The 14,245-nt window shown below is 39.2% G+C and overlaps 1 protein-coding gene across 1 annotated transcript; it reads right to left on the minus strand.

Moving 5' to 3' along the window:
* Nucleotides 1-371: 371 nt before the first annotated feature.
* On the minus strand, nucleotides 372-12,711 carry csnk2b (casein kinase 2, beta polypeptide). The gene is made up of 7 exons (XM_080734838.1): nucleotides 12,577-12,711; nucleotides 11,059-11,139; nucleotides 9,618-9,720; nucleotides 5,403-5,518; nucleotides 4,020-4,095; nucleotides 3,140-3,329; nucleotides 372-2,259 (listed from the first exon to the last, which is right to left on the minus strand). Exons 2-7 carry the CDS (start codon nucleotides 11,128-11,130, stop codon nucleotides 2,169-2,171), a joined length of 648 nt encoding a protein of 215 aa, XP_080590964.1. The 5' UTR covers nucleotides 11,131-11,139; nucleotides 12,577-12,711; the 3' UTR covers nucleotides 372-2,168.
* Between the last annotated feature and the right edge of the window lie 1,534 nt (nucleotides 12,712-14,245).

Below are 14,245 nucleotides of genomic sequence, written 5' to 3' on the forward strand. Positions count from 1 at the left end.
TCTCTCAGCCAAACAGACAAATCTATACTGTATAGTCTCCCAATAAGCCAGTTACTAAAATCACAATCGTATTTTAATATTCAGCACATGACTGAGAACATGACAGAACACATGGCATTGTTGAGGTAATCAATGATGGCGGCTCTGCTTGGAGACTATAATAAACATCACATTTTCACAAAGTGTGGCTAAAACACGTTACCTCCCTGTTCTTTAGGGACCTGGAGTAAAACCATTGTTTCATATCCAACTGAAGTGATTTTGTAAATGCAACGCACATACGGTTCTCTACTGACACCAAGTGTCCATAAAATGGAACTGCGATCACATGAGTAACCAGAGGGCCAACAAACAAAACTATATATACTGTATATGAAAAGAAAATAAAGGTTTATTGAGAATTCCGAATCCTGCTCACCCTTCCACAGTAGCAAGACAAAAACACACAGACAATAAAATACAAACAAAGAATTGCTGCATCCCTATACTCTTCTGGAAACCAACAAGGTATTCAAACATCTACTTCAGAAGACAAAGTATACAGAAGAGGGGCACCTTGACAGTCGACACAACTCTGGAATACGAAGGCAAACAGCAGAAATCACTTTTCGCATGCTTTAAATGTTAGGCCACTACTAGGGTAGAGATTCCCCATGAACAAAAACTTTACCCATAGATCGTCACTGTCGGGCAGAAACCTCGCATCTCCACGTTTCAAATGTGTATGTTTTTTTTCTCGCATTCATCGTTCAAGGCCGTCGCACAAAAGTAGTGAAAACAGCGGATCTACAAGCACACAACGCCTCGCGGTGCGAGGTGTTGTGTGCTTGTAGATCGGCTGTTTTCACTAGTCTAAATCATTTTCAAAATGATAAATACAAAATGAACGGTATTTGGACATACAAGGTTTCCACCCGACAACGACGATATCCTACCAACAATACAATCCACTTTAGTAACCAAAACGTGAGATCATTTGAACCACGCAGCAAGTTTCTGTTGTCTGTCTTCATAAGGCAGCAATGTGTCACAAGCAGAGGCAGGTCAACTTAAATAGTCCAACTAAAGTGTGGAGGGACGACAGTAGAGTCAGTGCAGTTGGGAGGGAGTTCCAGGATTCAGATAGTCTTTTAACTCCTTTTTTCCGTGTTTATTCCTCTTTGACCTTGCGAGGGAGACGGGACACGACACAAACCAACACTACACCTGCTCTGAAGGGGCATAGGGCAGCGCACCATGTCGCCGCGCAGTGGTACCACAGTGACACACACAGAGACAGCCACGGAAAACAAAGACGACCGCTGACGATGACGGTTTTCAGACCGATTCTGAAACAAATTCACCTCAGTTATTTTGTTAAACATATTTCTATTATACTTGTTAACGACAAAATGCACTCAGGCTCTTATCAAAAAAAAGAAATCAGCACCGCGTTTATCAACATCTTTAAGGCAAATTGAACAGAATAGACTGAAAAAAATGTAAATCTAAAAAGGACACATCGCGCAACAGTGACAAGGTTTACAAACTGTCTCTGTGAGTGGCAGTCATGGACTGCGTGCGCATCTGGAGATGCATCACCATTTACCAAACTGTGCCAAATACGGAACACGACCAAAGGAAATAACATCGAGTTTTATCCTTCCCCTGGCTCTTAGATGGATTTAAAACAGCAGAAAACTAAAAAGAGAAATTCTGTGGTAGTGAATGGATGATGCCAAAGATGGAGTGGAGTTAAAGACTTCCTCTTCAACTAAGTCCTGTTTTGGCACAGACGAGTTTGGTAAAGTAAGTGCATGGAATCCCAAGTGTGTGGTTGGTTGCGTGCGTGTGTGTGTGTGTGTGTGTGTGTGTGTGTGTGTGTGTGTGTGTGTGTGTGTGTGTGTGTGTGTGTGTGTGTGTGTGTGTGTGTGTGTGTGTGTGTGTGTGTGTGTGTGTGTGTGTGCATGCGTGCGTATGCAGGCTATATCATGGCTGTGCGTGTTTTTGTTTCTATTTCTCTCACACTCAAAATCTTTACAACTTTTTTTCATTTGTTCTAATCTACACCAAATAATACAGTCCTCAGGTTAGGGGGGGGCGGGTAGGGTCAGGTGGTGGGGGGGCAGGGCCCTCCCCTGATAATTTTCTCTCTTTCTTTCTCACTCTCTCTCTCTTCTTGTGCATTCCTAGCGGATGGCCTTCACTGGACTCTTAAAGCTGGAGGCTGCTTGCAGTTGCAGCTGGTACGCCATGGGGTGGATCTTGAACCCATAGAGCCTGGAGAGAGAGAGAGACAAGACACACACAGATGAATACTCGTCTCAATGGAAACAGCAGCAACGAAGCAGTAGGACTTAAACATATTTGTCTTTTGGGCTTTTATGCCTTTATTAAAACCCATTTAGGCCTAGAATTATTGAATGCCTTAACCAGTGAAAAATAGCAGATATACAAGCTCACAGCGCGGCACCGAGTGCTATTTTTGAAAAACTCGTGAAAATTTGTGCAAATCTTTGAATATGTATTTTCAAAGCGAACATTTGGGACTCAAATTTTGCTTCTGGGTGGTCCCTGGAACTAGATATTTTGAGATGCGGGTCCGTGGCCAATAAATATCATTTTGGGGGTCCTTCACATGAAAAGGTTTGAGAACCACTGACATAGTAGTCTCTCAAGAACAGACTAACTGAGCTCCAGTTAAGTGAAAAGGACCTTTTCTCTGACGATGGCTGGCCAGATTGCTGACACAGAAACATGGGTTTTTCAAAAAACCTTAGGATTCAAAAGACACTTATAGAATCTTGTAGCTTGTAGATCAGCTATTTCCACTCTCAGAGTAATTTTTTAAGTATAAAGTTGTCAAAATATGTCAGTAATTTCTTTTTATATTTAGGTTATGTGTCATATCTACCATGTGCAACTTAAAAGACTACAAGCCAAACAGAAATGTAATTGTCAAAGACAAAAACAATTAAATCGTTAATCGCAATTATTTGAGTGACAAATAATCGTGACAGCCCTACGCATCTCGATATATATTCTTTCTATATTATCACTGCTAACGGCTACTTTAACTTTTTCTGTTAATACAAGCGGTCAAATGGAAGGTCAGTGACACAGATAGAGGGGTTGGAGATGGAGGAGCAGCCAGTCTAACCTTGGGACAAACTGGTTGGCGGGTCTCTTGGGTCTGTATTCAGGATGCACCATGAACAGCATGTGGGGGAAACCCGTGCCGAAGTAGGCTCCGTCTGTGTGGTGGTGCCTGGACGACTTGGGTGTGTACACGTCCATGCACTTTGGACAGTACAGCTTCACCATGGCCTCCCCGGGGATGTCCGACAGGCCTGCGGAGAGGAGAGTAGAGGAGAGGAGAGGAGAGGAGAGGAGGAGAGGAGAGGAGACAGCCATGAATGAAGAGAAGCAGCGGAGGAGGGGGCGTTAGAGGGCCACTATATTTCTACACTCACTAGAGGGCCACATTGCATATTATGGCAGAAACTGGGCATAAATTATTGGCCTACTCCCTATGTCACACATAAGTAGCAAAAATAGCCGATCTAAAAGCTCAAAACACGTCGCTCTGCGACGCGTTTTGAGCTTGTAGATCTGCTATTTTTTAACTGGAATTCTGAATATTTCTTTGCATTTTTTAATTGGAATCCAGATTTTTTTCTTTTTAATTACAAATGCATTTAGTTATGTTAACTTTATGAACTTAAATACAAATACATTAGACATAAGAGAAGACAATAACATTTTAATACTAGTCATTAAGATACTATACAGAGACTGAAATAATGAAAGAGGGTCATGTTTGCATGTTCTGGTCTATACCATGTCTGCACGTGTCACAATGCATCACGTTGTGAGTTGTAGATAGAATAGGGATGCTAGTGGTCAAGACACAAATATAAACATACAATCTAAACAATGACGTAGCATTTTGGAGATCTGATACTGAAATATTACCAAGAAAATACAAATATTACAACCCGCCATCCCCCCAAAAGAAAAAAGAAGATCCTTCTACTGACCAATAGGAAGCATGGGCTGGTTCTCGCAGTAGACACGAGGGCAGTAACCAAAGTCTCCCTGTTGATACTTTTCCAACTGAGAGAAAGAGAAAAAGGACAGTGTCAACTTCACAATTAAGTAAAAAGAAAAAAGAAAAAAAAAAGAAAGAAAAGTAAACACATTTGGGACACTAAGCAAACTCTCATTCAATCATTTTGTCATAAAATAAAAATGGTAATAAAATAAAAATACAGTACCATATTCAGAGTACCATATCGTCTCTGTCGGGTGAAAACCCTGTATGTCCAAAACCGTTTGTTTTGCATTTTTATCATTTTAAAAATGATTTAAACTAGTGAAAACAAGCACACGTGTGCTTGTAGGTCTGCTGTTTTCACTACTTTTGTGCGACTGCCTAGTATGATGAAGCAGGGCTGTACTTTACGAAAGAACGTACAAATTTGAAACTTGGAGATACGAGGTTTCCACTCGACAACGACGATATGCAGTCATATTTTTAAAGACGAAGAATATGGTATTACCCCAATCAAAAACCTGTATGGCGAATCGGCGATGTTATGGTTTTAAGTAAATCACATAAATAGCTCAAAATCCGACATGGTCACTTCTACAGATTTTTGCTCCACGCTCCACCTATTTTCCAACTCAACGAACCAACATTAGACTCTATTCTATGGCTTGATCCTAGTTCTAAAATGGTTAAATAAATGGCACAATATATCCCCTTATCAACTTCCAAAAAACAAAACAAAGGCATTTAAGGCAATAAGAAGAGTATCTGAATATGCTAATTATTTGCACACAAACCATTACATTCTTCCTCAACCCGTTTACGACATATTAAATAAACTCTTCAATTCAAAGCTCTGTGCTACAGTATATGCTTTAGAAAACAATGTAAACAGGCCAATTATCTGCATCTCCATAAAGCTTACATTTATCTTGTCACAAACAGCTAAAGTTTCTTTCCATAAATTGTTTTTGTGCCCGTTAGTCACCTTCTTTCTATATATATATATATATATATATATATATATATATATATATATATATATATATATATATATATATATATATATATATATATATATATATATCAAATAGTATTACTATGAATCATTATCTTAATTCACCTATCGGCTTCAGCCTTCCCTGCCTACAGGAATTGTACACAATAATCCCATTAGCACAGGTTGCAGTGTCTCAATGTCTGAGTGCATTTCCACCATGTCCAGAAAGCCTTCTGAGGTGAGCACAGTGAGGCTAATACTTGTCCATTTCATTGATTATTTATCAATGGATAGACACAACAGTTGAATAATATTGTGACACTTCAACAAGAAGTTGCATCTGGTTTATTAACCAGGCTAAGGTGTTCCTACCATCTGCGCGATGCCTCGGTTGGTGAGGATGTAGCGTGCGTGGATGAGGCCGTACAGCATCTCAGCTGCCTGCTCTATCAGGTCACTCTGGTTGGGGTTGTCCTCCAGCTCTTCGTCTGCAGATACAAAGAATTCGTAAGACACAGAAAGATATACGTAGATCCCCGGTGGTAAACTAAGGTGTCATGTCAGGGCGGTCACGATTATGTCATTTTACATGACGATTAATTGTCACTCAAATAATTGCGATTAACGATTTAATTGTGTTTTTGGCGTCGTCAATTACATTTCCGTTTGGCTTGTAGGCTTTGAAGTTGGACATGGAAGATATGACTCATAACCTAAATATACAAAGAAATGACTGACACATTTGACAACTTATATACTAAAAAAAAGAATAATGATGGTGGAAATAGACGATCTACAAGCTCACAACGCGTCAAATCTATTTCCACCATTTTGGAAAATGTTTGAAAATATATGAACATTTTTCAACATGGAAACGATTATGACAAAAATAATTGTGATTATGTAAAATAATTGTGACTAGACGATTTATAGGCCTAGGTGTCATATCAGCAACAGCAGTAAGAGTGAAACACAAGAGAGGTACAGGAAGAGTAAAAGTCTACAACCAAATCAATGAAGAATAAACGTAAAAGATGAGATGGGGCTTATATTAGGTTCTGGCATCCACACTTTGTTTCTGAATGAGCGAACAATGAACACATGTAGTCTATCAATAAATAATCTAACAAGAGTAACACTCTAGAGACAAGCTTAAGGGCTTAAGGAAGGAGGGAGAGTGTTTTTTGCAGGTCTTTCAGTCCAAGTGTATCAAAAAGGCCATTGTTTTTTTTAGAGTGTAAAATGAAACAAATAAGGGTCCATTTGGTTTTATTAAAAAACGAAGAAAAAATAACTATTCTCTAGTGAGAATGAGAATAGTTTACACACAGTAAAAGACTGTTAAATTACTTGACAATTACTGGTTTGGACCAACAGTGCTTAACCCAGTTGCTTTGTTGATACACTCGGACAGAAAGACCTCCAACACTCTCCCTAAGGAAGGAAGAAATAACTATGGGGCTCATTTTGCACACCGCCTTACTCCGTATGCCTACACTTTTTGGGCATTTTTTACCATTTAGAAAAACATTTAAAGCTGTGCGCTTTTAGGGAGGCATGCAAGATAGGGCCCCTAAGCTCTGGAGACTGACTGTTGACTAACATAATCTCTTCAAATGCTTCCATCATACAGTCTGTGCTACGGAAGCACTGTACATTTTCCATTTAAAAACACCATACTAGAGTAGGAACCCTGACTGTAAATGTGAACTACAGTGGATGTTTGCCAACCACCCACTTCCATTTTGTCTTTGCAGTTGCATACATTTTTCCTATTGTAAATCAAATCAAACAACGTATACAGCAGGGGTCGGCAACCTTTTTTTTTATATTAAGTGCCATGTTTTTATTTACTTGATAGTCAGTGTGCCATGTCAACAATACGTTTAATTGTGACACCACATCAAAATGTTGTATTTTCAATTGATTTTGATTTCCCCCCCCTTTCACATAAGGACAATGATCATTGGATCAATAACCCACCTATATCCCAGACTGCCTACCCAGTCAGAGATCATGAGAATTATGTGCAGGATGTAATTTTACACATACATTTTAAGACAAAAATCCTCTCTCACACTTCTGCCAGTGTGCCAGTGATCACCCTCCCCTGTGCCAATGTTGGCACCCGTGCCCAAGGTTGCCTACCCATGGTATACAGCATGCCGATTAGCAGAAATGGAAATTCAAAATATATATTTTTAAAGATATTTTCGTGAACAGAAATGACAGCTTCTGTTCACTATTTAGCATATAGATCGTAAATTGTGGAATAGTTGCCTGGCTTGAGAGAGTAGTAGGAAATACCCAATGTTAGTCAAAGAGATAAAAACAGAAGTGCTCAGATGACAACATAACAGCTTTTGGTGTCGCTCATCAAAGGATCTTTGAAAGAACAAAACAGAGCACAGCACAGGAAAACCCCACTTCCTCAGAGAAAGTCCCATTTGTTATGTTTTTAATTTCAGAGATCCCTTGAGGAGAGACCATACTTTGATAATCGTTTTACCATTCGTCTGTATTTGTAAATACTTGGGCCTGTTGCACCATACAACCCTTGGGTTACGTTTTAAACAAATTGGCACTTTATTATTCTATTCAGCCCTTAAAAAGAAAAAAACTTGATGCATTCACATCAAACCTCTACAACAGTGGTTCTCAACCTTTTCAGGCAGCGACCCCCAAAATAATCATATTTTAACTGGGGACCCCCCACCCTGACGAGCACTAAGAGTTGAGGAATTACATTTTGAACTAGAAATACTGTTCCTTCGAAACAGTGTGGGCTCGGTTCCAACCCAACAAATAGGATACTTTAAGGTACTGTAAGGTACAGTACCTTACAGTATTGTACTGTACCTTACTATACTGTACTGCACCTTACTGTACTGTACTGTACTGTACTGTACTGTACTGTACTGTAACTTACTGTACTTTACTGTACTCTACTGTACTGTACTTTACTGTATTCTACTGTAACTTACTGTACTTTACTGTACTCTACTGTACCTTACTGTACTGTACTCTACTGTACCTTACTGTACTGTACTGTACCTTACTGTACTATACTATACTGTACTCTACTGTACCGTACTGTACCTTACTGTACTGTACTCTACTGTACCTTACTATACTGTACTTTACTGTACTCTACTGTACTTTACTGTACTCCACTGTACCTTACTGTACTTTATTCTACTTTACTGTACTTTATTGTACTTTACTGTACTCTACTGTACCTTACTGTACTGTATTGTACTTTACTGTACCTTACTGTACTCTACTGTACCTTTCTGTACTGTACCTTTCTGTACCTTACTGTACTTTACTGTACTCTACTGAACCTTACTGTACTTTTACTGTACTCTACTGAACCTTACTGTACTGTACATATTCTATGTGTTCTAGATCTACATTTTTGATTCTGTGTTTGGGAACCAGCAACTGTCAAATGGACTCCAACTGTAGTGGAGTATATTGAGTGCATATACTGTAGGCTAACAATCCCAGATCACATATGTCCTCCACTATGTCTATAACCAAGGCGTTCTTCTATGTGGCCACTCCAGACTGAGGAGTGGAGCATGGCTTTTATTGTGTTTGTGGATCTGACTTGGAAATGCATTGGTTTTGATATCTCCCTGACAACCAACAACAACCACTAATATGGCTGACTGTCCCTGCGGGCTCTAGGATATATGGCTATGGGATTTACATCCCATCGCCCGGACTTGATTCTTGATCACAGCTGTGTAATCAGTAGAGTGGAGACGGACATTTATTTATAGTTTTAACTATAACTATAGTTTTATACATCACACAGCTTAGACATTTGGATCAAATCAGAGAGCAGACCTGTGTGAACGCAATGATATAGATAGCATATCTGAAGTGTGAACACTGCAGCCACAGCGCCTTAACATAAACATGGGTCTATTATCCTTCTCTCCACTCTGGGGACCCATTGGAAATGCATTGGGTGCTTAAAGTTAAACATTTTTATTTTTTTATATTTATACTACAAAACATTTCAAAACCAAAAATACAAGCACACTTGTCCTCAGTAAGCTGAACACATAAAAATTTGAATGGTGTTGAAAGGTGTAAGCGTTTAAGAGATGAAGCGCGCCAAAGTATTGAGGAGATACTGACTAGTATATAAATAATGAAGATAACATACGTGTGCTCGCCTTCCAGGCGAGCCCACAATGACATGGTAGCAGATCTACATGCTCACAACGCCTCGCGTTGCGAGCCGTTGTGAGCATGTAGATCGGCTATTTTCACAATTTCTGCCTCTAGAGGTATTAAAAAGTCCTTAAATTGTCACTTTAGAAATGTGCAGATACCCTCTATTCATGGGTTGCATTTGTAGTCCTCATTTGTTAGTCCTCAACATGGCCGTTTAGGACTACAAATGCAACCCATGAATGAATAGAATACACTTAAACATTTTGTTGGTTTGTTTACTGTTTAGAGAGAAAACAATGTTGCACATTAAGTTAATCATCTGGGGACCCCCCAAAAATAATGTGGGGACCCCCCACAGGTTGAGAACCACTGCTCTACAACACACACAACACTGACCTGGTTCCAGATCCAGGATCATGTCCAGCGCCTGGCGATAGTGAGGGACCTGCTCGTTGAGACCTGTCAGGTTGAACTTGTCTTGGATGTAGTCCTCATCCACCTTAGGTTGGATGGATTCAGAATAGACATCATTAATTAAAGTAACTCTTGGATGTAGTCCTCATCCACCTTAGGTTGGATGGATTCAGAATAGACATCATTAATTAAAGTAACTCTTGGATGTAGTCCTCATCCACCTTAGGTTGGATGGATTCAGAATAGACATCATTAATTAAAGTAACTCTTGGATGTAGTCCTCATCCACCTTAGGTTGGATGGATTCAGAATAGACATCATTAATTAAAGTAACTCTTGGATGTAGTCCTCATCCACCTTAGGTTGGATGGATTCAGAATACTGAAGAAGACCTTAGGGGTCGAAACGTATATTTTTTGCTGTTTGCTAAATAAAATAATTGGAGCTACAGAGAAAGTGAGTGCAAGCTATTTTGTTTGTTTCTAGTACTACTGTACAGTCAGTTTTTAGCTCAGCACCAAAGACAGGAGGATGTGCGTTACTTTTTCTCTAAATGGATTCAGAATAGACATCATTAATTAAAGTAACTCTTGGATGTAGTCCTCATCCACCTTAGGTTGGATGGATTCAGAATAGACATCATTAATTAAAGTAACTCTTGGATGTAGTCCTCATCCACCTTAGGTTGGATGGATTCAGAATAGACATCATTAATTAAAGTAACTCTTGGATGTAGTCCTCATCCACCTTAGGTTGGATGGATTCAGAATAGACATCATTAATTACACGTTCACTAGATACTAGCATTATGGTATAATGAGGAGCACCCCAATATTGAGGAGGTGCTGAATGCAGATCACATTGTGGCTACAGCATTGCTCGTGGCCACTATTCTATACCAGGGGTCTTCAACGTTTTCAGGCCAAGGACCCCTTACTTGAGAGAGGGATGAAGCAGGGACCCCCACAACCTTTTCATAGATTCCATATAGTTTCATTGTTTGACAGCACAATCATCAGTGTATTTTGGGTCAATTTGTATTTTCAGAAATGTAACCACTTGAACTGTCAATACTTAATAAAATTGACCTTTCGCTCTGTACTTAGTCTGCTCTTTTTACCACAACGCCTCGCAGCAAGCGAGGCGTTGTGAGCTTGTAGATCTGCTATTTTTGGCTACAGTTCTCAGAATATGGACACTAGGGTTCATGTTGTTAATATAAAAAGGATTGGAAGATTTGGAGGACCCCCTGTGGTAACTCTGAGGACCCCCTAGGGGTCCCAGACCCCTTGTTGAAGACTCCTGTTCTATACCATTTTATTTTAAAAATTAGAAACCAACGTTTCAACATGATAGATAGATAGATAGATAGGTTTGCCATCTGAGGGCGTAACTTTTTGTTGGAGAGATGTCTTCTACTCACCTCACAGAAGAATTCATTGCCCCTCAGTCCACAGAACCAGGAGATCCAAGACACTTCCTCTGAACTGCTCATTTCTGTAGACTATAAAACAATCAAGTTAAAAAGTGTCCGTTTTAACTAGGATGATGAAATCTGATCAACAAACGTTTTAAGTCTCATAATGTGTTTACACCATAGACTGTAAAGGTTTACACAGATACAATACATACAATGTGTAACTGATCGGAACTAATTTGAATGAAATTACCTTGTGATATTCAATCAAGAGCGAGGCGAATGACAAGCTGGTTGCTTTATTTCACTGTTTAATTCCGTTTAACTAAGCATGTATTACACACTTATGCAGGTGAATATTAATTGAAAACATGTGCTTTATTCGTAAACAAAAAACTAAACAAAACATAAAACTAAATAAGGGAATTTATTATCATTTTACACTGAACCACAAACAATAATAAACCGGTTTATTACCTGCGAGCGTTAGCTCGCTAAGCTAAAAACCAGCTAGCGTCTTAAAACCCAGAGCAAAGACACAAAGGATGCGTCAGTGGCGTGACGACCAAGTATCACATTAAGCGGAAGTGCTCCGGACTTCCACCACAGATGACATTCCGTCATGCATTCCATTGATAGATAATGCATGTTCACTACTATTTATTGAACGACAACGTTTTTACTTCTTCTACATATCAGAGGCAAACATTGTATTTTACTCCACTCCACTACAATTAGGCCTACTTATTAATACAGTTCCCCATAGTAGATTATTACAAACCATAGATTAACCATTGGTCCACTTCAGATACACATTTGAAAATAGCCGATCTACAAGCTCACAATGCATGCGACACATTGTGAGCTTGTAGATGTGCTATTTTCAAAAGATTTTTTACACATTTTATATATTAGAAAAACGTGAAGTGGGACATTCTACAAAATTAGTACTTTCTTTTTAACTGATATTATCCTAGATAAAGTACTATGTTCTATCCGTCTGTCTTTCAATGTTATAATGAGATACTTAAAGTGTGGTTCCTGTGGAAATAAGCCTCGGCTTTCTAGGATCTCCTTTTAGTTGACCTTGTACCAGTGATTTGTACTGTCATGAAACTGTACTTTTTTCTATTGCAAACTTCTAATAAATTCTTCAATCAATCAATCAATACTTTTAAACTTATACTCAAGTAGGTCTATTTTTTTTAATTCCGGACTTTTACTTTAAGGAGTATTTCTATATTCACAGAGGTAATATTGATACTTTTACAGAAGTACAAGATGTAACTACTTTTTCCACCACTGTAGTCTGTACACGGTACACACACTGCCATTTGTTTGTGACGTCACCGTCCCATCCTAGGTATCTTTATTGCACCTTAGCAGCAACACCTAAAATAACATTAAACATGGCGCATCATCAGGCCCAGGGCCGCATGACTGAGATCCGCGCTGTCTTGCATCACGCACGCATCAAATTACAGACGGACTTCTGTCGTTATGCGCGCAACGAAGTCGGCTTACCCCGTCTTCAGCCTCTTCCACTCCTGTGAAATGATAACAGCTCCGAAAATGTAGCTAATGTAGCTTATGTTGCGGTGTAAATAAGATGGACACCACCAGCTCCCCGATTCACCCTGTTGGCTAGCTGGGCTATCCGTACGTACGTTGCTAACGTAAACTGCGCTGCGTCATGACGTCATGACGTTGCATCGTCAGTCATTTGTCCAGTGGTGGAAAAAAGCAGTGGCGTCAGTTCAGCAAAAGCCAAGGTATGGCAACATGACTGGTGTCTTCGTCGCGCGCGTGCAAGACACCAGTCATGTTGTCATACCTTAGCAAAAGGCTCAATGAAAAGTACATTTTATTATTTCCCCATGTAGACAAGCTATGGCAGCTGCCATAGCTTGCCATACCCAATTGACGCCTCTGGAAACGCCTTGTTGGTATAGGCCTACTACAGTATGTGGCAGGTTTAGGCATAGTGAACTTGTCTTGAAGTCACTAAGTGTCCCAATTACGCTCATGAAACTAAAATATATTTAAGAAAAACATTTTGTAGTGGCATCTGCCTCACAACAAAGATCATGCGATACAACTTACTGGTTACAAAGAGAATTCACCTAAGCAAAACTATTCATCACAGAATATCTTGTTGTGGAAAGGGTAAAACTTTGCCCCCTAGTGGCGAAATAAATAAGGACATCTGGGAACTCAGATTATCTGAATCTCTCCTCGATTTATTTTGGGGTTTCATTCATTCTAAACCACCAAAATATATTAATATATTTTATATTTACCATCATTAACTTAATACTAGCAAGCAACAGGTTGACCTAGACTCTATAGCTAGAAGCTGGACATTAACCAAATGGTTGCTTGTTTGAATAGGTGTACTCCTGGAAGTTGGCTGGAATTATAGCCAATGTTCCCTTGAGCTATTAACAGACACATATACTGTATTTTATAGCCAACAATCTTGCAATCAAAACTGTGTTGATGCAAAGGAGCAAGGGGGATCTGCAAGTGCCTAGATGTTATGTTCAAATACATTCTGTATATTGTAAGTCAAGACAATAAGGTACAATAACAGACAACAATCGAACACTAGATAGATTTTCCATTTAAACAAAGGAAGTTTATTTCACTTTTTTTTTCTCTGTATAATTTTTATTATAATAAGACAGTTCTCTGCTTGTACATTGCTCCCTTGAACTTAAAAAATGGCAACATTTGTTGGTGGGAATGTAAGTTGGGGTAGACAAAACTTAGATACATACCAATATACATACGTACATGTGTGTATATTACGGTTCCAATAACAAACCATAAATGCTAGCTTGAACCACTCCAGGTACCTCAGTAATGCTGGAAATATAGTACAATCTTTGAGTATTTCAGGAATACACTACTTTTTTTCTTCTTTTAACATGGGTACATACAATATGCGCACATTGACATTAGGAGTTGAGGGATGGAGGACTCTTGGAGCCAGTGTTAAGTGTACTGCTACCAATATATAACAGGCAAGGCGAGCTGCACCCATGGATGTGTTCATGCTTAGAAGTCAAAGTGAAAAATAAAACAGAAGAGTGTATGTTAAAATAACACCAACAAAAAGGGGGAAAAAAAACCCTGCTTAACAGTTTTTCCACTGCATGTTCTTCATATGGATAAACATACACACATATGA

Source organism: Nannobrachium achirus, assembly GCF_963921795.1.
Source record: "Nannobrachium achirus genome assembly, chromosome: 10".
In the NCBI taxonomy this organism is placed as follows: Eukaryota; Metazoa; Chordata; class Actinopteri; order Myctophiformes; family Myctophidae; genus Nannobrachium; species Nannobrachium achirus.

Excerpts from the sequence above, each read along its gene's own strand:
- csnk2b (XM_080734838.1), bottom strand. The coding sequence starts at position 11,130 with ATGAGCAGTTCAGAGGAAGTGTCTTGGATCTCCTGGTTCTGTGGACTG. Across the intron at positions 5,519-9,617 it reads GATCCTGGATCTGGAACCAG|ACGAAGAGCTGGAGGACAAC; the intron begins GTCAGTGTTGTG and ends TTGTATCTGCAG. Across the intron at positions 2,260-3,139 it reads GCCAACCAGTTTGTCCCAAG|GCTCTATGGGTTCAAGATCC; the intron begins GTTAGACTGGCT and ends CTCTCTCTCCAG.